General features: G+C 41.1%; 1 protein-coding gene across 1 annotated transcript in view; it reads left to right on the forward strand.

Moving 5' to 3' along the window:
• The window catches only part of LOC126312905 (uncharacterized), a 216,784-nt gene extending 200,291 nt beyond the window's left edge, over positions 1-16,493 (forward strand). The window contains exon 6 of the mRNA XM_049992247.1: positions 16,201-16,493. Within this exon, the coding sequence (XP_049848204.1) occupies positions 16,201-16,453 (253 nt within the window). The 3' untranslated portion in view covers positions 16,454-16,493. The remainder of the gene's footprint in view (positions 1-16,200) is intronic.
• Positions 16,494-24,072: the final 7,579 nt, after the last annotated feature.

Genomic DNA, 24,072 nt, shown 5'->3' on the forward strand with positions numbered 1-24,072 from the left:
ATTTTACGGCAGATGATGTCTCCAGCTGTTTGTCATCAATAGTGTAGCCGTACAGTAGCGGATTTCTTTTCCTATGTATGCGAAATATGTTACATTATTTACGTTCGGAGTCAACTGCCAGAGCCTGCACCACTCATCAATTCTCTGCAGGTCCTTCTGCAAATTATTAGTATCTAAGGCGTGGCTACTTTGGTGTAGACAATTGCATCATCTGTGAATAGCCTTAAAGAGCATCCGACGCTTTCTACTGGATAATTTATATATGTAGTAAAGCCCGCATCTCGTGGTCGCGCGGTAGCGTTCTCGCTTCCCGCGCCCGGATTCCCAGGTTCGATTTGCGTCGGGGTCAGGGATTTTCTCTGCCTCGTGATGGCTGGGTGTTGTGTGTTGTCCTTGGGTTAGTTAGGTTTAAGTAGTTATAAGTTTTAGGGGACTGATGACCATAGATGTCAAGTCCCATAGTGCTCAGTAAACAGTAACGGTCCTATCACACTTCCCTTTGGTTTCCGTATATTACCTTTACATCCGTCCTTTTAGTTCCATTCAGAGCGATGTGTTGAGTTCTATCTGCAAGAAAGTCTTGAATCCGATCGCAAGTCTGCTCCGATACTCCGTAAGCTCGTATTGTTTCGTTAAATGGCAATGTAGGACTGTTTCAAATGTCTTACTGAAATCAAGGAACACGGCATCAACCTGAGCGCCGTTGTCAACTGCGCTGTGGATCTCATGGAGGAACAGAGGCAGTTGAGTTTCGCAGGATCTCTGTTTGCGGAATCCATGTTGATTTTTATAGAGGAGATGTCTGATTTCCAAGAACCTCATAATTATTGAGCATAAAACATGTTCCATAATTCTACAACAGACTGACGTCAACGATATAGGTCCATAATTGTGTGTATCTCTCTTAAGGCCTTTCTTAAAAACGGGAATGACCTGCGCTTTTTCCAGTCGTTAGGTACCTTTCGTTGCTCAAGCGATCTACGATAAATTACCGCTAGAAGGGGAGCAAGTTCTTTCGCATAATCTTAATAGAATCTTATAGGTATCTCGCCTGGTCCTGAAGCCTTTCCACTAATAAGCGATTGTAGCTGCTTTTCAGTTCCGCGATCGGTTATCTCAACATCTGCCATTTCGATGTTCGTACGACGATTGAATGGAGGGACAGTGTTACGATCTTCCCCGGTGAAACAACTTAGGAAGACCGAATTCAGTATTTCGGCCTTCTCTCTTTTTACTCAGGTCGGTTAACAACGTGTTACTTTCAAAATCACTGAACGCTTCTCTCATTGCTCTTCTTACGCTCTTTTTCGCTTCGTACAGTTTTTGTTTGTCAGCTAGGTTTTTATTGCACTCGAATGTAAGAGGAAGTGCTCTCTGTTTACGTAGCGCTTTTCTAACACAGCCATTAAATGATGGTGGGTCTTTCCCATCAGTTCATAGGAACATACTTGTCGAGGGCATATTGAACGATGCCTTTGAATGTTTCCATTTGTTCTCCACGTCTTCATCCTCATCTCCGAATATTTGATGCTGTCTGCTCAGATATTCTGAAATTTGTATCCCGCCACGCTTGCTGAGCAAATGTATCTTCCTACCTTCCTTAACATCCCTTGTAGGCCCGTCGTCATAGATGCTGTCACAGCTTTATGATCGCTGATACTTTCCTCTACGTTAACTGATTCGTTAAGTTCAGGTCTGTTTGTTGCCAGTAGGTGTAAGACGTTACCCTCACGAGTTGGTTCTCTAACTATCTGCTCAAGGTAATTTTCAAACAAGACATCCAGGACAATGCCACACGATTCCCTGTCTCTGGCACCAGTTTTGATGGCATAACACTCCCAATCTATACCTGGAAAGTTGAAGTCACGCCCTATTACAACGGCATGATCAGGAAGATTACTAATGATATCCTGCAAGTTCGGTCTGAAGTGCTCTACAACTACAGATCCTGACCCAGGTGGTCTATAAAAGCATCCGATCACCACTTTTGACCGTTCTTTGATACTCAATTTCTCCCATATTCATTTACATTCGGAATCCGTGATAACCTCGCTAGATTTTATCGAATTTTTTAATGCAATAAACGCGCCGCCATCATTGGCGACTAACCTATCCTTATGATAAACATTACACTCTGAACTTAGGATTTCGTTGTCATTGACCTCAGGTTTCAATCAGCTTTCTGTTCCCAATACTATCTGTGCATTGTAACCTTCGGTAAGCGATACTAATTCTGGGACCTTTCCTTGGATGCTCCTGAAGTTTACTAAAATGACAATAATCTTTTCTGTCAATCATCCGAGAGGACCAAGATTCTCTCAGAGCACTGTGGCCGATTTAACAGGCAAATCGTCTTTGGTCCCAAGGGAGGGGTTCTCTAACCTAAAAAATGCCCTATGTGTATGTCACACGTACTCCACTACCATAGTAGTCGCTTGCTGCAGGTAATGCACGCCTAACCTATTAAGGGTAAACCCTAAAATTATCCATCCGATAGCGGACGTCGAGAAATTCGCGTCTGATACCGTCGCAAAGCCGTCTGAGCCTCAGGTTCAAGTCTTCCACTCTGCTCCAAACCAGAGGACCGCGTTCAACCCTGAGTACGTTGCTACAAATATACAGCTTAGCCTGCACCCCGCGTGCGTTGCTAGTTGCCTTCACCAAATCAGCCAGCCGCCAAAAGGAGCCGAGGATGGCCTCAGAACCCAAGCTTCAGGCGTCATTCGTGCCGACATGTGCCTCTACATGCAGCCCGGCGCACCCAGTGCGCTCGACAGCCGCTGGCAGGGCCTCCTCCACATCACGGAAGAGACCTAACAGCAAACATACCGAATGCCCAGTGGAATTCTCTCCCGCCTTGCCTGCTATCTCCCTGAGCGGCTCCATCGCCTGCCTAACATTGGAGCTCCCAGTGACTAGTAACGCTGTTAATATTCCAATGTAAATAATATATTTCCAGTGCATGACATACATCCTTCTTGCAGGTTTCTCTAGGATAAACTATAGTAACAAACTATAAAATGAAAAAACTACTTCCTTAGAACATTGGCTTTGTGTGATATATGCACAATATAACTTTCCAGAGATGTATAGCGTCCACTGTGCACGTCCGATCACGGTTCAGAAATTGTACTATTCCCACATCAATCCTATATGAAATGATGGTTAGTAATGGAGAATACCTCTTACAAGGGAACTGATAAACGCATTGCAGCGGCGTCCGACATGTGAAATTATACGCCATGCCGCCACTAACTCTGTAAACAGGACATCTGTCAGGCAGACGTATACACGGGGATTGCAGTCTCACAAATACCTATCGCTAACTTAGAATCATCTTAGCTATAAAACTGACGTCTCGATTTTATACCAATGATGTGACAGGGGAATGGAGTAGATCGAACAAATCTTCGCTCGTTTAGAGGAATGTGTCGCAACAAGAAGGTCACGTTTCATCACACATGGGATGGAAGTCCTCTGATGACCGAGAGGTTTGCTGTTAACGATCGCAAGTAAATAGTGCTCTAAGTCACATACAGAACACATGGTTGTATAAGTGTGGAACGCAGGCTATGTCACGCGACTGATACATCCTGACAGAACAGCGGAAGAAATGTTCAAATGACCTGCAGCAACATCTCCCTCTCTAGAATGCATCTTCAGTATGCCATTTAATTGAACCTCGTTGCAGCTCCATCTCAATCGATCACTCTATCCACTCTCTGTTATCATTTAACGCAGATGCATGTAAATATGGAGGCAGATGTTTCTCTGTTTGCCTGAAAAGCGTCAAATACAGTAGGCAATCCGCATGTATTACGGATACCTCAATAGACATACAGTAGACTGCTGCCGCGATGGAAAAAAAGTGACTGTTTCGCTTGTTCCCTTCGCTTCCATGTCAACGTTTTCTCGGATTCCTCTTGCTGTAGCATACTTGTTCCCACGTACAAATTGATCTGCGCCAACCTGAAGACACACAAGTATTTCATCAATTTACCCTCATTTCAGTGTACATTCCCTCAATTTATACGTATTTCCCCGTCATTTTCCGCAATTCTAACGATTTTATGTCAGTTCTACCCATGTGACTCTGACATAACCTCTCGTTCTGTGCTCTGAAATTGCTTGTAAATGTAGTACAGCTGCCAACACCTAGCGCAAATGCACCATTTTTGTGATCGGGAGGCGTAGTATAGCACTGTACTCGGTTGCTTCCAGTCGCCTACACCCACATATTACACATTTGCAGTGTGTTTGCTCCGTTTTCTGTATGTTGTCTGTGTATGTGCATGTGTCGTGGATGGTTCCCAGGACCTGCAATAGACCTGAGTAAGCATTCGAGTGCGGATCTGCTGCGCGTTTTATCTGGAGTGACGTTGGGATGCGGATCCACAATATGCCACGCCTGGTATAGGGTTTCAAGGTGGATCTGCCACGCACAATGTATGGAACGATGTTGGGATGCAGATACACAGTATACCACATCCAATTTAGTGTTCGAGAGTAGATATGTTGTACACTATATATCCAGGTCAATGTTTAGAGGCAGATCCACCACATGTCACAACTGGGATAGGGCTCACAGGAGGAGCAACCACGGGTTACGTCCTAAAACCTCCTCTACGCTCGAAATTGGGTGCGCCAGTGAGAGGACTGAAACAGTGATGGCATACATGTCTGCGATATGAGGAATCAGTCGAAACACAATGCAGAGCTCAATAACCTTCGGGAAGCAGTTTGGAAACACTCCAGAAGGCCACCAAACGTTTCCAGTTTCCTTATGTTGTAACTGTCTTATTTAAAATCACCCAGTGTGTGTGTGTGGTTTGTTACGGTAGCTGCAGTAACAACATGATTTGCACCATGTGACATCTAGTTTTCTGTGAGAAGCAATCGATCACAACGTGTTAATGTCTGTTTAGAACCTGACACAGACCTACATGTTGTGGCGGAAAAAACAAAATGTATGGCAGTGTACAAAGCGGATTACAGCAGAAAAAAACAGTACAGGCGATGCAACTTTACACTGGTCTGTGCAATGGATCAATACCTGTATATGTAACAGGATCATTACAAGTGCTCGATGCCGGCATGCAGGCGATATCTGTTTTCGATATATGGGAGGGGAGAGATGTGGTAAAAATCTTATCGAGTTCTCTACCGGATGAAGTTAGTGGAGCTTTTGCAGTTTGTAATGTTTCTCTGTTGGATGGTACAGAATAACGATGATAGCATGTTGGGGTGATAGACGTCAATGGGCCAAAAGGGACGCAGATCTCCTTCAAACAGCAGTACTCGTCTGTAGTTTGGGGATTCACCATAATGCAATATCAAAATTCTCGTTCTTCTCTCAGTTTCATAATGTCTTTTACAGTACCTCCTGTTGCAGGAGCAGACTTCGTTTGGCGCTAATCTTACACACCGTCCTTTGTTGGTGGAGCTACGACAACTTGTTTTCCACCAAATGGTCAAAACACGGTACTGTCGCACTAACTCAGGTTACTCTGTTTCTACACGGATTGCAGAAGGTGGTGGATATAGTTCTCTCCGACTTCTGCTCAGTTCTGACTTAAATTGGAACGATCACATGCGGAAAGCTGCAGTAATGGCAGCTATTCCAAGAGTCATAGGGACTATCTAAGACTTTACTGTAGCTGATAGGTTCGGAAAACGTGACTCGTTTCAAGATATGAGAGTGCCAGAAATATGATTCACTAGTGGCTATAATCATTAAAGAACTTCTCCATCGGATACAACACAGGTATGTGGTTGAACAGGAAGACTTGATTCCAAATCATAGACATCATTTCTACTGGAAAGCATAGCACTAGAGATCTGAAAAGCTAGTGTACATTTCTCACAACCTCAATCAGCACACCATCTTTTGTTTGTGATCCTTTTCAATTAGACATCGCCTATAAGCGAGTCAATATATCGCCGAACCTCTGACATGGCACTGAGACAGAATGCATTACAAATACTAGAGAAATATTTAGCGGCAGCATGAGGGAGTATCAAATACTAGTTATACCACGTTCGTTAGCCCAATCACCTTATAAAATCGGTAATTTTATTATGAGGTTGCACCATCGGCGACGTGTAACCACAGAATCGGTCTGATAATATACGATCACCGGCGATCACCGTCTATATTCAGTGACACGGTATTTGAAAAGGGCCATTTCATTCGGAGGTAATGCCATACCTCGATTCATAAGACCAGTATAGCTTTTAACATGGATTCTTGTATGTACTTGGAGAACCAAGACCAGTTGTGACTGTAACATACAATAGTTGTGGCGATCGTGTTTCTTAAGATCTGGCGGTTTGTTAGACGATTACACCTCTCTTTCCGAGACACAGTGGTACTGGAAGGGGTTTCTTTCAATGATTGATGATAAGGGGCCCTAGGCGGGTCCGCCAAATTTCGAGGAGTTTTAACAAGAATGCTTTTGCTTGTTCACTTTCCCTACTGGATCGGATCTTTGGCTCTGGCTGAAATCCTGTTATGAAACCCAACCTGTTAATTAAAACTGCCCCTTTACTAATTTTGATTAATATTTAATAATTAAATAGTCTTCAGGGAACTGATCACTACTAAACAGGGATAGTATTGAACACATTTATTTAACAATAATCTTCCTAACATCAAAGTGAACAAAGTCATACATTTGTAAGTGATAAAATCAAGCTAGTAATGGCAATGGCCCTTAAATTCCAAAACTAACTCTTAAGGTCGGATAACGCATCTGTACTTGTTATTTTCTACTCTCTCACCTTGTCAGACGGCATAAAATACTCCAGGCAAAACTACTTCAATTACCAAATTTTCAATAAGAGCGTGGGTGGAAAATTGAGCTCTGGTAATCACAGGCGTGCGTAATTTCGGATTAAATGCCGAAGCTGAGCATCACGTCACCAGATGCAGCGTCGTGGACAGGTCAGCAAGCTGCCGGTGGCGTCTGCGTCGTCGAGGAGCCTCAATTGTAACAAAAATGAATTTATTTTCGCGAACAGGCTTCCTCTTCGTAGACTCCTATTCAAAAGCTAATTCTGCTTTCTTTCCAGTCGTCTCGCACTCGTTAAGACGGGACTCACCAGCACAAAGGCGGAATCCAGTAACGTCTTTAATAAAGTGTGGCTCAAGGAAATTGCTCTGCTCCTGTATGCTTCCTGTGAGACAGTATTCCCAACCGTAACTAGCGGAATCAGCCTCCAACAGTAAAACATGACAGTACTCCTAACTGAACACTAGTTTCAGTTGCAGCTGGCAGACTTATTCAAAGTTCTGCACAGCACACTGAAAGGAATTTACTCTCCTACAGCAGAGCCGAAAGCACGACGTCCGCTCGCTACAGGAGCTAAGACGCTCTCCCCGATAACAGCTCCAAAAGCTTCCCTCTGCAAAAATCAGCACCCCACGCTACTTTTCGAGCTGGCCAATCCCATGGCTCTAGACCAGCACAGTTCGCTCTCACTATTATTTCCTGGCTTCTTCCAGCCAATTAAAACATTCTGCGCCTTACTGCGCCTAGAATGTTCTGGAATAAACTGAAACTCCATTTGAAATTGAACCCACCCATCGTGTCTCTCTTTTCGCCCTCGCGCGGGAAAAGGTCATTGTACTAGCTTAACCGCCAACGGGGCTCCGTCCCTCGAAGCCCTGCCTGTGTTGTCCGTGCAATGGGTGCCTACCTGCTCCGGCGGCGCGTCTCCCCCAGTGGGACGCGTTAACATGCCGACTCGTAATGGTCGGTTGTAAACTTCCACACCCCTCTGCCCTGCCTTTGAGCAGTGCCACCGTCCGCTCCAGCCAAACTCCGTGAAAATATCACCTGAACCCCGATTTCATGCAACATGCGAATTTCGTAAAGTTAATATGCGTCTTATGCCGTCTGGTACTCCCTATACTAATTTCAATAGACTGATTGCCTAATAAATAACATAATAACCGATATCTAACTCGTCTTTGCAACAATTATTATATTACAGTAAGGTGCAAAATACTGCTACCTTACAGTACCACTCGGAAGAAAGCTTATGAGGCATGTCCACACATCGCTGATTTTCGGTCAGTATGATTTCGTATCGCCAGCAATCAGTTATTGGCGAAATATAATACTTAGTAGTAGGGGATGTGTGATAGGTTTGCTTTGAGCATCTGGCTTTTAAAGTATGTGTTTGCTTTCCAACATGTGTAAAGGCAATGACTATGTCCAGTCATAATGAAGGTATGGATTTGACATGAAATACTGTGATAGCAAAGGGAAGAGTATGTCAAGTCATAAGACTGGTACAGATATTTCTATTTCCAGAGCCACAGCCGTCAGCAGGGTGTATTTACAATACTTCGTTCACTGTCCAATGTAGTTCAATTGAGAATGCAATCATAATATTTAATGGTAAGTATAGTGATGAAATATGTATGTGGCTGCTTTCCTAGTATGGTTATGTCAAGGGGTGCGTGGTGTGCCAGCAGTGGCCTGTGGCGGGTGATGATCCATGTTTCCCATTATCGGCAGGAGCCGTCCAAATGGAAAGGCCTGTTGGGATGCAGGAATGTAGCTGGCTCTACTATGTCGTCCTGTAGACGGCCGAATAACGAACTAATACTTAGTATGTGTTAACAGCTTTCGTGGTCATGTGGAAATTGAGAAGATCAATATTGACGTGTATTTGCACTGGACTATTATTTCCTCCCATGTGAATTGTCCGACTGACTGCTTCTTCACTTTTCCGATCTTTATTTCGTTAAGAGAACATTGATTGAGGTGTGAGTGCATCTAGCAGGTGCAAGACGGGTGGAGGCCATGTTTGCTGTTTCTCTATACATGAGAAACACTTAGTTGACTTTGTAAATTATAAGGATGATATGGAATCTTTTATATCACCAACATCGGTATTCGCAAGTGGAAATATGTTTTCTCTATTTTTTTTCGAGGTTTCACGTAAATGTTTTCACAGACGAGGTACGTTTCTAGTCACTCAGTGGTTTACAGCACGCTACACGTCGCTAAAGTTTCGGGTTTCGAGAGAAATAGTTTCCAGCATATCTCTTCGGGATTACACTGTGCAAGCAATACTGCTATGCAAGTGATATTGCTGTGTGCTTGATATCGAGAAGTATCGCGAAAATGGTATGATATTCTGGCCAACCATCTGAAATTACAAATTTTCTTGTAATCCCAGAGACTGAAGATGAGTGTAGATAGCAAGCAAGCAAGCATGTCAGGGACAGAAACAGTAACACCTTTGTGCTGAGGGGAACTGACCCATCTTTATACAACAGTTCTGAGGGTGACTTCGGTCCGCTGAGGGCAGTCTGGTCATATGTTGGAAGTGGATGACTTGTGACCATTGGATGTGGTGGATGACTGCCTGACCTCGCGTGAAATATCTAATGCTGCGAGGAGTACATTTGGTGCATGTGCTTATGCTGTCTGTCTTCACACTATATGCACGATTGTCTGTCGGTCATTAGCTATATGCATGATGCACGAAGGGCCGATTTTGTATGGCGAAGGATACGAATTGTGTCTTCACTTATGGTACGTGGAGATCGGTTTCACACTGAGATATTCAAGCTTCTCTACTCAGTGGCAGAGCATTATCACTGAGCAAGACTCTTTCCGCATATGACGATATGTAGGCCACCTTTGCAGGGAGCAATATGGCGATCTGTACAAAATAGTTTTGCCACTGATATTCTCGTATGCAGAAAGAAATAGGTGGACAGTGCTTCCACACCAGCGGCATTTGATGGGTAAATTCAGAATGCTTCATTCTTTCACAAGACATCCTTTGTGCTTGGACATAGGAGCCTCTACATAGGAGTTAGAACGTTTGCATTTCACAGATGCTTGTTGAAGGCAGGACTTAACACTTTCCAGGGAGGGTAACACGTGATGGACAGGGTGCCACGCTAATGCCATCAGGAGGAATATATTCGGCGATATTCTGGGCTATTTTTGTAACCAGCTTCTGTTGGGACAAGAATTTCAGCGCAGGCACGCTGAGAAAGTTCCTACAAAAGTGACTGTTAACTGTTTCTGTTGGACTTAAACTATTTCTGGGAGGTGGACGTGGCTCTCATTTACATAGCCATGTGACATCAGTATAACATTGAGAATCTTTTACCTGTGCCTAATTATCAGGAGAAAGAAAACTGGTGTTCTGCGGATCGGAGCGTGGAATGTCAGATCCCTTAATCGGGCAGGTAGGTAAGAAAATTTAAAGAGGGAAATGGATAGGTTAAAGTTAGATATAGTGGGAATTAGTGAAGTTCGGTGGCAGGAGGAACAAGACTTTTGGTCAGGTGAATACAGGGTTATAAATACAAAATCAAATAGGGGTAATGCAGGAGTAGGTTTAATAATGAATAAAAAATAGGGGTGCGGATAAGCTTCTACAAACAGCATAGTGAACGTATTATTGTGGCAAAGATAGACACAAAGCCCACGCCTACTACAGTAGTACAAATTTATATGCCAACTAGCTCTGCAGATGATGAAGAAATTGAGGAAATGTATGATGGTATAAAAGAAATTATTTAGGTAGTGAAGGGAGACGAAAATGTAATAGTCATGGGTGACTGGAATTCGTTAGTAGGAAAAGGGAGAGAAGGAAACATAGTAGGTGAATATGGATTGGGGGGAAGAAATGAAAGAGGAAGCCTTCTGGTAGAATTTTGCACAGAGCATAACTTAATCATAGCTAATACTTGGTTCAAGAATCATAAAAGAAGGTTGTATGCATGGAAGAATCCTGGAGATACTACAAGGTATCAGATAGATTATGTAATGGTAAGACAGAGATTTAGGAATCAGGTTTTAAATTGTAAGACATTTCCAGGGGCAGATGTGGACTCTGACCACAATCTATTGGTTATGAACTGTAGATTAAAACTGAAGAAACTACAAAAAGGTGCTAATTTAAGGAGATGGGACCTGGATAAACTGAAAGAACCAGAGGTTGTAGAGAGTTTCAGGGAGAGCATAAGGGAACAATTGACAGGAATGGAGGAAAGAAATACAGTAGAACAAGAATGGGTAGCTCTGAGGGATGAAGTAGTGAAGGCAGCAGAAGATAAAATAGGTAAAAAGACGAGGGCTACTAGAAATCCGTGGGTAACAGAAGAAATATTGATTTTAATTGATGAAAGGAGAAAATATAAAAATGCACTAAATGAAGCAGGCAAAAAGGAATACAAACGTCTCAAAAATGAGATCGACAGGAAGTGCAAAATCGCTAAGCAGGGATGGCTAGAGGACAAATGTAAGGATGTAGAGGCTTATCTCACTAGGGGTAAGTTAGATACTGCCTACAGGAAAATTAAAGAGACCTTTGGAGAAAAGAGAGCCACTTGTATGAATATCAAGAGCTCAGATGGAAACCCAGTTCTAAGCAAAGAAGGGAAGGCGGAAAGGTGGAAGGAGTATATAGAAGGTTTATACAAGGGCGATGTACTGGAATTGGAAGAGGATGCAGATGAAGATGAAATGGGAGATACGATACTGCGGGAAGAGTTTGACAGAGTACTGAAAGACCTGAGTCGAAACAAGGCCCCGGGAGTAGACAACATTCCATTAGAACTACTGACGGCCTTGGGAGAGCCAGTCATGACAAAACTGTACCACCTGGTGAGCAAGATGTATGAGACAGGCGAAATACCCTCAGACTTCAAGAAGAATATAATAATTCCAATCCCAAAGAAAGAAGGTGCTGACAGTTGTGAAAATTACCGAACTATCAGTTTAATAAGTCACAGCTGCAAAATACTAATGCGAATACTTTACAGACGAATGGAAAAACTGGTAGAAGCGGACATTGGGGAAGATCAGTTTGGATTCTGCAGAAGTGTTGGAACACGTGAGGCAATACTAACCTTACGACTTACCTTAGAAGAAAGATTAAGAAAAGGCAAACCTACGTTTCTAGCATTTATAGACTTAGAGAAAGCTTTTGACAATGTTGACTGGAATACTCTCTTTCAAATTCTAAAGGTGGCAGGGGTAAAATACAGGGAGCGTAAAGCTATTTACAATTTGTACAGAAACCAGATGGCAATTATAAAAGTCGAGTGGTTGGGAAGGGAGTGAGACAGGGTTGTAGCCTCTCCCCGATCTTATTCAATCTGTATATTGAGCAGACAGTAAAGGAAACAAAAGAAAAATTAGGAGTAGGTATTAAAATTCATGGAGAAGAAATAAAAACTTTGACAGAATTACAATGTCATCGGCGAACCTCAGAGACAGCAAAGGACTTGGAAGAGCAGTTGAACGGAATGGACAGTGTCTTGAAAGGAGGATATAAGATGAACATCAACAAAAGCAAAACGACGATAATGGAATGTAGTCAAATTAAATCGGGTGATGCTGAGGGAATTAAATTAGGAAATGAGACACTTAAAGTAGTAAAGGAGTTTTGCTATTTGGGGAGTAAAATAACTGATGATGGTCGAAGTAGAGAGGATATAAAATGTAGACTGGGAATGGCAAGGAAAGCGTTTCTGAAGAAGAGAAATTTGTTAACATCGAGTATAGATTTTAATGTCAGGAAGTCGTTTCTGAAAGTATTTGTATGGAGTGTAGCAATGTATGGAAGTGAAACATGGACGATAACTAGTTTGGACAAGAAGAGAATAGAAGCTTTCGAAATGTGGTGCTACAGAAGAATGCTGAAGATTAGATGGGTAGATCACATAACTAATGAGGAGGTATTGAATAGAATTGGGGAGAAGAGGAGTTTGTTGCACAACTTGACAAAAAGAAGGGACCGGTTGGTAGGACATGTTTTGAGGCATCAAGGGATCACAAATTAGTATTGGAGGGCAGTGTGGATGGTAAAAATCGTAGAGGGAGACCAAGAGATGAATACAGTAAGCAGATTCAGAAGGATGTAGGTTGCAGTAAGTACTGGGAGATGAAGAAGCTTGCACAGGATAGAGTAGCATGGAGAGCTGCATCAAACCAGTCTGAGGACTGAAGACCATAACAACAACAACATGATGATGAGCCACTATGCGAACATTTCACAGCGATGCCTAAGCCACTCGGGGCAGGTAAACATGCGCATGGCTAGATTCATCCCACATGTACCGTTAGGATTGCTATGAACAATGCACCCTGTGCTATTCTGAGGAGTATTGCAACAGATTTCTATAGTATGTCCAAGGAGAGAGACTTGGCTATTCTTAACATAGACATGTGACGTCAATATAACATTGAGAACCTTTTATCTGCACCTACGATGGTGAGTTGCAATTAGGTCTTTACTGGACCGCAGGTAGGGAGGTATCGCGCCAGCAACGGTAAACATGTGCGCGTGGACCGAAGGCGTCTCGCATGTGGGAACAGCGTAAGCACGCCGCCCAGTGTGTGCATCTTTCAGTTCTTTTTTTTTGGGGGGGGGGGGGCAGTTTGCTGATATGTTGCGGTTGACAATAGTTTGAAAGCGTTTTTTACCTGCACTGACTGTTTGTGCACTTCGCTGTTTTTGGCTGTTTAAGCATTGTAAGCGTGTTTGCACAGCGTTACATTCGCATTATCTTTTGACAATTTACGAGCTGTTTTTGTGTCTGTAGCATTCTTTCTTGAACAGGTGTGCAGGCTGTGCAATGCATTATATATACAATTGACGATTAGCAAGCATGTTTGCAGAGCCTTTTACATGCATTATTTTGACAATTTACGAGCAGTTTGCGTGTCTGCACATCACTGAACTGCATTATTTCGGTGATTTACAAGTTGTTTGCGAGTCTGTAGTCTGTGCAGTGCATTATTTTGGCAATTTACAAGTTGTTTTTGTGTCTGTGCATCAGTGTATGGAATTATTTCGCTGATTCACGAGTAGTTTGCAGGTCTGTAGGCTGTGTATGGTGACCCCAAGCACGACAGATCGAGTGTCTTGTATCACTGTAATAATTAATCTATGTGGAAGCCAACCCTAAATAAATTGTTCCAAAATAAATAAAGTACAGTCCTTCCTATCCAGCAGCCCAGCACAGGCTGAGTCGTTATCCCACCAATTCCAAGGAAGAGGTGGCGGTCTGGTGACATAGGTTAGTGGAGGTAGCCCAAATGACCTTTTTTCCTGCCTTTTCTCATGTTAGTGGAGGTAGCCCAAGTGACCTTTTTCTGCCAAAATTTGAACTTCCCACCATTCTTTTGGTGAGGGCAGCGAGGGGATGGGAGGGCGTTAGGTTAGTGGAGCTAGCCCCATCATTCTATTTTCCAGCCAAAATTTGAACCTCCCATCATGACAGTGTGATATTGCCACTCCTATCGCCACCATCTTGGATCCGCCATCTTGAATAAATTTGGCAGCAATGCAGAGTGGGGTGACGCTCTCTTTGTCCCACTTCACAGGCTAGCCAACTTCCACCTATATTTGATCCAACAGATAGGTCACACGTCCTGTTTAAAACCACACCTCCAATCTCCACACTGCTGCGAGCATGTCACGTCCTCTCTGCTTGCCGCATGTGCTCTTATATCCCTGTTTGCCGCTGCTCACACGCCCTCTTCAGCGCTGACGTCCTCCAGTTTCCCAGCAATGGAGAAGATGGGTGTTGGTACTGCGTGGTACAACCCTCCCCTCCTTAAAGCTGGAACACATGGTGGTGGGAGTGGCAAGATATGAAAGGATTCCCCAACATCCTCGTTCCCAGTGGTGATCTTCAGCTGTCTGATGTGGTCGCTGGTTGATTTACGTGTGAAAAGGTCCTGAGTCGGGCAGGGCAGTGGGGAAGTGATTTTCACCACATCAAAATACATCCACTGGCAATAGTTTAAGCGAATAAAACAAAAGCCTTACTCTAAAATAAGTACACTTTTTCAGTAGATGCAAAGACGGACTTGATGTACCTCAAGTGATCAAATCGTGCTGGCCTTAACAGCTGGATCTGCTACAAGGGACTGGATAAATAAATAAATAAAGATAAGTGGAACTGTTTCATACATTCACGTTTATCGATTAGACGTCATGTGTCTCTGACAGTTCTATCTGCTGGACCTTCTATTCTTGAGAAATGGTTTTCTTCTGGCAGTCTCATTGTTAATCCAGATAAGAAACTCGCTGGCAGATTAAAACCGTGTGACAGCTCAGGACTGGAACCAAGGAACTTTGGATTTTGCGGGCAAATACTCCCCAGCTGTGCTACTCAGGTACGACTGGCGACAAGCTCTCTAAATTTTGCCTCCACTTAGCTCTGCTGCTTTGCAAACTTCACAGTAGTTCTCCTTCACACCTTACGAAATTAACACTTCTGACAGAAATGATATTGCAGTACAGCCTTAGCCAAAACCTGGAGGATTGTTTTCTGAATTAATTGTCGCTCTGTAGAGGAATTTTTGCTGGTTTGGAACTAACTGGCTGTTTCAGTGTCTATGTCAGACGGGGACTCAGTCCCAGAAGTTTCGCATCAGTGCATGGTCTGCTGTAGAGTGAAACAATTCACTCGGGAAAATATCTCTAATTCACTTTCCTGCAGTATACTTTCTTTCGGAAGTGTTGGTCCCGGAACAAGTAGAGGACATCTTAAGTGAAGTGTGGAAAGCAGGAGATGAGGTACTGGAGGCAGCAAAAACTGTGAGGGCGGATCGTGAGTCCTGTCTGGGTGGCTCAGTGTGAGTTGTAGTCCAACTTTTACTTCTACTGTGCACACAGCTTAGATAACGCAAATTGGAGAAACGTACTTCATCTGTTACAAATCTGAACAAGTCATTAACATCACTAACATATATAAAATATGTTCGATTTTTTGTAATTCATGTTTAATTATTATTTAAAGCTTGGTATGTATTCTTTAGAAATAGCAGTTCTGAAGTTTAAATTCTAAGAAGAGCGAAAGATTAAGCTTTAACGTCCCGTTGATCTGCGCAATTACTGGAATTTCATCTATTGTAAAATCATTTCAAACTATATGTCAGCACAGCACAGAGAAACTGTTCTGCAAAAAATCTTTAAAGTCAGTTTGTTATTTTTGTAATTTATCACAACAAAAGACTTTCAGTTAAAAAAGGCAAAGGTTCTCAATTCTTGTTCCAGTTTAGCACATAGCTTTTATATGCCAGGGAGTTTGAAATTGGCGTACACTCCAGCATTGAGTGAAGCCTCATTCCAGATATTTTTATACATGATTTGTCATGCTGGTGCTATTGGTTTTTAATTTTTTAAAATGAAGTTTACATGTTACAGGCGGCCGTTGTTGAATCATCGGCTACTGGCATACCAAACGCAGTTCCTGTCCTTTCATGATGACTTTAGCGCGCTATGCGAGGAGCAACATCCAAAGGCATCAGAGATGTTCGGTCTCGCCAACGCACTGTACTCCCTTTATCGTAACAGCTGGATTGAAACGGCACGGATCTTTAACGAAAACAATTCATCTTATTTCTACATTGTAGGTAAGTATATTACTGTTACTCACCACTTCATGTTTAAGAGCTAACGACTGTTGACTGTGCACTAATCCGAGGAATAAAGCTCAAAACCCCCATTCCGATATTAAATTTTATATTTTCTGTAATTTCCAATGTTAGCAAGATAATTTCTGGTGTCGTTTTCATTATCACTTTTTCTGTTGGTTCACCGCTGTCCATTGTGATCCCTTACCAGCCAACTACTTCATTCCGAAGTATTGCTGACTCCTGTGCTATTCAGTTTCGAACAAAACGTTGTGCGCAAAATTTTAGATTGTTCAGCGAAGAGAAGAAGAAACACATTTTTATGTGACGTAAGTGTCACCGTTTTCCCACCGGGAAGGTTTTGACGCTAGAGTTCTTCCGGGACAGAGCTGACACTGGCATGTGATGATTACTGTTTTGGAGATGTTGCTGAAAAGATAGTCCACCTACATTAATGTACAACTGGCATCTGGTCGCTAATGGTTGCGAAACGCAGCAACCAGGTGTCTCACGAATAATGTCTGCAGCTTCAGCCAACCGGACAATTAGCGCTTGTGGACTGTTTATCAGGGTCGCATACACCAGACGTTTCATTTCCCACTGCAGAAGGGAGCCCATGGGAGGCAGAAACATCTGTAAAACAACACCACACTTATGAGTGATGCAGAACATATCAGCAAAACAGAAGAAGTCATAGAAGAGAGAAATATCATTAAATTAATCTGTGATCCCACAGTGAGATACCAAAGAAACATACAGTAACTGCGAAGAATCCTCAAACTTACCATTATAAATGCTCGCATCAAATAAAACACAAATACTTTTCCCAAGATACGTAACTGTAACTGTCCAATTAGACCAGTAATTAATTTCAAATATGTGCCGTCTTACCACGTAGTTAGACACACTCATACAGTACTCCGAAATTATACACTTTCATGAACACAAAACACAAATAAATTGATAAAAAATAACACATAAATATTCGAACAACAGCAAACCTGCGACTAATTCACACCACATCTATTTACACATGGATTCCAGAGGGAGATACAGCGTTACTGAAGAATAGCTGCAGAAAGTAGGGAATGTAAGAAATGTACACATGGGTGAAATTAAAGCAATCCTAATGGCTCTAACAGAACTGAAATACTTGGCTTTGAGCAAGGCGTTCTAGCCACAAAAAGATAGCTCATCAATGGGGTCACCCATTAGTGGTCTACTTGCAAACATATTTCTGAACTGCACTGACAAGGAAATATTAAAAGAAATTATATATCCAAAGTAGTTCAACCTTATACACTTGCACCACTATGTGAACGACATCATTTGCTTGATAGACAAAACAGACACACAGATAAAACAACTACGCATTCACATAAATGCAGTTCATTCAAAAATAAAACTTATCAGTGAGACAGAAACAGACATGTAACTTACTTTGTGAGATATCAATATACACAGAATCAACAACAAACTTAATCTTGTAATATTCAGAAAACTAACAGCCACAAATACAACAATTTACAAACTTTCGAGTCACCCTCCACCACTCAAACTCCAAAGTTTAAGAAACATGCTACATAGATTCAATAATATTCCCCTGGACAACCTCAAATACACATATGAACTAAACATAGTACACCATATATCAGAGATAATGGGTACAATGCACAAATAATAAACAAACTGAACAACAAAATAAAGAAACAAATTAAAAAAGAACAAACCAGCCACGAGGAACACAAACATTTGACAAACACAGGAAATCAGGATCTCCTTACAAAGCACACATACTAACATACAGTAAACAAAAAGTCCACAATGCGGTGATCATTTTTAAGAAATAAAACACAACACAGTACAGAAAAATCCTAAATCCAAGTAGACATCAACAGACAAATTTTCCAAAACTTGAATCTACCGATTATTTTGTAGTTCATGCCAGTCTGTCCCAGTCTGTCTACAAAGGCAAATCATGCAATCTTTGAAAACGAGATATTCTCAATACCTCAGAGTCTTAAAAAGTCAAGGTAGACACTCCATTTTTGCAGATAAATTTATACAAGAAAACCACCACCCAAACAACAATGAGACTGATCTTAAGATCCTTAGCGAAAGCAATAGTGTCTATCGAGAACTGTCACATACAAAAATTAATGCTATGAGGGAAGAAAGCCTTGAATGAAAACAGAGTACTGTGTGACAAAACCCTCTGTGGAACAGTCGATGAAGTATACAAAGACACTTCCTCACACGTAAATTAAACACACTCAATTCCTAAAAACATCTGTTATCCTCTCTTTACAGCTCTCTCCGCCACTGTCTCTGTCTCACTCTACCTGTCTCTGTCATTTTTACACACACACATGCACACGCATCAGTCCTCCTCAGCTGTGATCCCAATACTGTTCACACGAAACACTGAAACTTAGCATCACATGAAACATAAAGGAAGCAATGAATGCCTGAGAAAGGATAAAAACTAAGTTCCTCTCAATGAATATGGAGACACAAGGATCTACTCAAATCACGTTTGTCAAAAATACTTGTGAAATAAACTGTGGGCATCAAATCACATAAAAATGGGTGAAAACAATATAATGAGTAGCATTACGAAGATATATCCTGCAAAGATACACAAAAGGGTGGAAAATGTAGGCACAGTAAAATATAGTGCAACAAGGGTTCTAAACATTCATGGTGGTGTCTGATTGTACTATATCGTGTCTCCCAACCACTTTCGCGCAACGACGCTCTGAGCGTGTTTTTTAGGGAACTAGTTTGAACCTGGGACCTGTTGCTGGTAAGGAGACGCCAGACCACACATGACATGTAGAATTCAGAAGAGTTCAGTGAGACTAGCGATGATATAACCAAATACTAAATGATCTCAGCGTCAGCTCCACTGCACTCCCTGTAAAAGAATCTTAATTCTAACTAAATATAGTGGAAAGGGTTCAAGGCTTTCCTATTTTTAGTTAGCTGGTAAAATAACGTCGAAAAAGCAGTTAAGTTTACCACTGGAAATTTATTCTAATCACAAAACATCGTTTATAAATTACACTATTGATAAAAGGAAATGTTTTAATACAGGATGGTAAAAACCAACAGCGTTCAACAAAAATGTGAACGAATATTCCCTAAATGGGTTTCCAAGTTCTACAATCGATCGAAGGATGACCTATGCCATATCACATCTATAATCTAGGTTTAAATTGAGTTTCACAAAAGAGAAAACTATCAAAATGGTCTACAGTGACCCTCAATTATCTTCAATTACTTATCTAACTTGTCGTAAATTACAGTGGCTGATGTGGCTTCTCAATAACTATAAAATAGAAAAATCATCGCGTTTCAGATCTTTACTTCAAGTGGCAAATGTGAACACCATGAGTTTTAATTAACGATCGTCACTAGTATTACGCAAAAACGGGATGTAACAGATGAGACTTCTGCAGTTCTGAGTGAAGCCTTATGCGCTCAAAAATGCGGCATCGCGTGCGTTCATTACCTTGTCGGTGTTTAAGCAGCGTCAGGGCGGCAGCGGCCGGCGCAGCAGCCATCCAGCTCGCCGTCTCGGAACCAACTCTCCAACTTCTCCTTACTACAATTTACCGAAGTTAGTTTAAAAAAGCTATCTGGCTGTGTTTTCATCTGACCAATCAGGGTCTCAATGTTAACCTTACGCTCCGCCTACAAAAATTCTGTCTATCCAATGGGAAACGTTATACTTTTCGTGGTGGGGCAATGTTTTTAAAGTTTGCAACGTAACAGAGACGCTAAAAAGTCTCACGCTAAAACCTGCAGCTAGTGTGGTTCTTTTAGCGTTATCGTGAGATCTATACTGCTCTTCTGGAGGGCTCTATCTTTTAACATGGGCTGGGGAGTGATCCTAATGTAACAGACACGCGAAAAAGTCTCACGCTAAAACTTGCGGGTGGTAGTGGCCCTTTTTGTGTTATCGTAAGATCTATACTGCTTTTCTGGAGGGCTCTAGCTTTTAACACGGGCTGGAGGTTGTCCTTGACATTCCTGAGACGCGAAAAAGCCTGACGCTAAAACGTGCGGGTTATATAGTTGTACAGGTAGGCTCGTGGCATGGGTGCCCAGCCCCTCCCCACGGTTCTGCTCTCGGCTTCTGTCCTCGTTTCTCCCCTCGGAACTGCGTCTGCCTCACGGTGGGAAGGTACGACATGCATTTAGGCATTCTTGTGTTAGTCTGTGGTATTCCATTTGCTCACTCGTTACTCGTATTACTTTGGTTAATTTAATGTCACAATTTATTCGGAGCTATGTGACATACTACTGGATTTGCTTATCATGTCAGGGTTTTCATGTAAGGTGTTGTATTTGCCTGACACATTACAGGGTTACTACAATGACTTCATCAGTAACTGACCATGTGGCCACAAATATGGACAGGGAAAAATGTGATGTAACTGTAAAAGATCTCGGACTATCAGCCCATCTTTGTCAAATAACAACACTAAAATCAGCCCTCGAATCATTCCCTAAACTACATGCCTATAAACGACATCTATCAGAAATCAAAATAAAAGATTTTTGAAAAGAATTAGAATAACAAAGCTGGGATGAAGTGTATAAGGAAACCAATGTGAATATGAAATTCTCTAAACTATTTACATTGTTTAAATTGAACTTTGAAAAGGCATTTCCAAAAGTAGGCAAGTCTGTATCAACATCTCACAAAACAGATGGATAACAGCAGGTATTATAAGTGCTTCCAAACACTTGAACACCTCAGTTCCACGAAAAAGATTTGCAATGATCCAGAATTTTTAAATTTCTAGCATGGATGCAAAGATGTCTATAGGAAGGTGCTGACTGTTGCAAAAAAAAAAAATTAATGACATAATAATATATAATGCACAGAATAAAAGCGAAGTAGTCTGGGATGTTATAAAAAAGGAAATGGGGAGAGGCAAACAGACATAGAATAACATACTGCTGAGGGAGAAGGATAAGGTAAATAAATGATCCACAACACTTAGCAAAATATATAAACGAGCATTTTTCAAGTATTGCAGAGAAGTTACTACAAAAAATTCCACAAAACAAATGTAACACCTTTAAATAATGTTGCACTAAATACAATGATGTTGTTTCCAACCACAGAGAATGAAGTTAATAAAACTGTTCAAAACCTAAAAAGTAAAAAGTGAGTAGGTTTAGATGAAGTACCAATGTGTGTACTGACACAGTGCATAACAATTATACAAGGCCCCTTAACAAATATAATAAATGAATCCTTCACATCATGGACAGAGCAGTTCAAACAGGCAGTAGTTGTACCTTTGCTTAAGAAAAATAATGCAGAAGACATAGAAAATTACCGGCCCTTTTCCCTGCTGACACCATTCTCAAAAATAATCGGAGAAATTATGAAAGACAGATTAATGAATTACCTGAATAAATACAATCTTTTAAGGTAATCACAGTTTGGTTTTATGAAGTGGTAAAAATACGGAGTCAGCCATTTTAGAATTCACAAAAGTTGCACTTGATGCTCTTGATAAAGTTGAGTGTTCACAGACATATTTTTGGATCTTTCTAAGGCGTTTGATACAGTAGACCCCAAGATTCTATTACATAAATTAGGAGCATTAGGAATAATGACTGGTTTTGATCATCCCTAACAGGCAGCACACAAAGAGTAGAGATAACACATACTTAAAATAGATCTAAACATTTAGTAAAACACTTATCAGAACCAAAATACATTAATATAGGGGTCCCATTAGGTAGCATATTAGGACCAATACTATTCCTGATATACATCAATGACTTTTCCAGTAGCATTACTCATGGTGAAAAAATTCTCTTTGCTGATGACAGCAATATTATAGTCACTGAGGAAACAAGAGGACTCATTGCCGAGAAAGCAAATGAAACTCTCAAGGAAGTTTATGACTGGTCAATAAGCAATAAAGTGACATTGAACATAAATACTTATTTATTTATTTTTATTTATTTCTTTATTCCATATGATCTGATGGTTCACAGTGTGTTCCAGATGTCGGAAGATATCAGGTAATATTGTTATCATATATTAACACATAGTATCCTAAAGTATTGCACTTTAAGTTTACTTCACTCCAATTGCTCATTGTTTTCAATTTAACATAAATAGCAAGATTATAGTGCTAAGTATTCATTTATAAAGTAAAAACAGTGACACAAGAAATATGACTTCACAGTTTTGCTAAATTTTATTTTGTCTTCTATAGACTTAATACTAGTGGAAAGATTGTTGAACAGTTGGAGGCCCATGTGGGGAAGCTCCCTTTTTACATAGTTGAGTGTTTGTACGTAAAACATGCAAATTTGAGTTTATCCTGGTGTTGTGTTTATGTATTTCATTATTTTTTACTACTCTGGAGTCAGTTAGCACTATGTGGTTTCTGAAAAATTTTAGTCTCGAGAATGTATAGGCAAGGCCAGTGTAAGGATTTCCAACTTTCTGAAGATGGGTTTACAGCAGTCTATGGTTTGTTCCCATTAATAATCGTCATTTCTCTCTTCTGGATTTTGAATGTGCTATGAGCAGTTGGAGAATTTCCCCAGAGTATCACACCATATTTTAGATGGGCTTGTATGTAAGTGTAGTATGCACTGCTTAATGTTTTCAGGCTAGCACATGATTTCAGCACACTCAGTGCATAACAGTCAGTACTAATTCTGGCATTTCCCTTCCTGTATGTGTGTTCTGTTTCAGGTTATCTTGAACCATCACACCTAGGAATTGCAAACAGTGTCTGTATCTATTGGCTGGTTATTTACAGTGACAAGTGACTGAAAGGAATTTGCCTTTTGTGTTGTGTGAAAGTTCATGGAAGCTGTCTTTCTTGTGTTGATAGTTAATTTGTTGATTTTAGCCCAGTTGCTGAGTTGTTCAGTTGGCAAGTTCACTGTCTCTGTATTCTCCCCTTTGAGGAGTACAGTTGTGTTTTCAGCAAATATTATTGTTTTGTGTGCATCTACATTCAGGCTCATGTCATTAACATACAGGAGTAAAAGTAGAGCTCCCAATACTGATCCCTGTGGTTCACCTTGTTTTACAGTTTTATTACTTGATAGGATTTCGGTTATTGGATTGGTTTGTCTGTTAGTGTATTTCATGCTGACTCTCTGCATCTGATTGGTTAGGATTGAAGCAATTCAATTGTTTGCAATTCCTCTGATAACATAGTGTTCTATTTTTTCCAGCAACTCCATGAATTTCAGTTTGAAGAGGAAAAATGACAATGTTAAATTAACTTACTGTGTAACAAATGCAAAATTTCTAGGAATCAATATTGATTCTCAGTTGAAGTGGTGTGAACAAACAAAGGTACTTGCAGCAGAATGTCATCAGCATGTTATGCCTTTAGAATCCTATCATCAGTGTGTAACATGCAGTATCTTTTAGTTACATATTATTCATATGTACAATCAATTCTTAGATGTGGCATTCTTTTTTGGGGAACAAATGCACAGAAAATGGACACTATTTTCATACTCCAGAAAAGAGCCATAAGAATAATAAGCAAAAATACTTGTCAGGCTCATTGTAAAGATCTGTTCAAAACACTGGGGATTTTAACTGCTCCGTGTGAATACATTTACCAGTCAGTTTTTAACATCAAAAATAACATTGATA

Source organism: Schistocerca gregaria, unplaced genomic scaffold (assembly GCF_023897955.1).
Source record: "Schistocerca gregaria isolate iqSchGreg1 unplaced genomic scaffold, iqSchGreg1.2 ptg000457l, whole genome shotgun sequence".
Classification (NCBI taxonomy): Eukaryota; Metazoa; Arthropoda; class Insecta; order Orthoptera; family Acrididae; genus Schistocerca; species Schistocerca gregaria.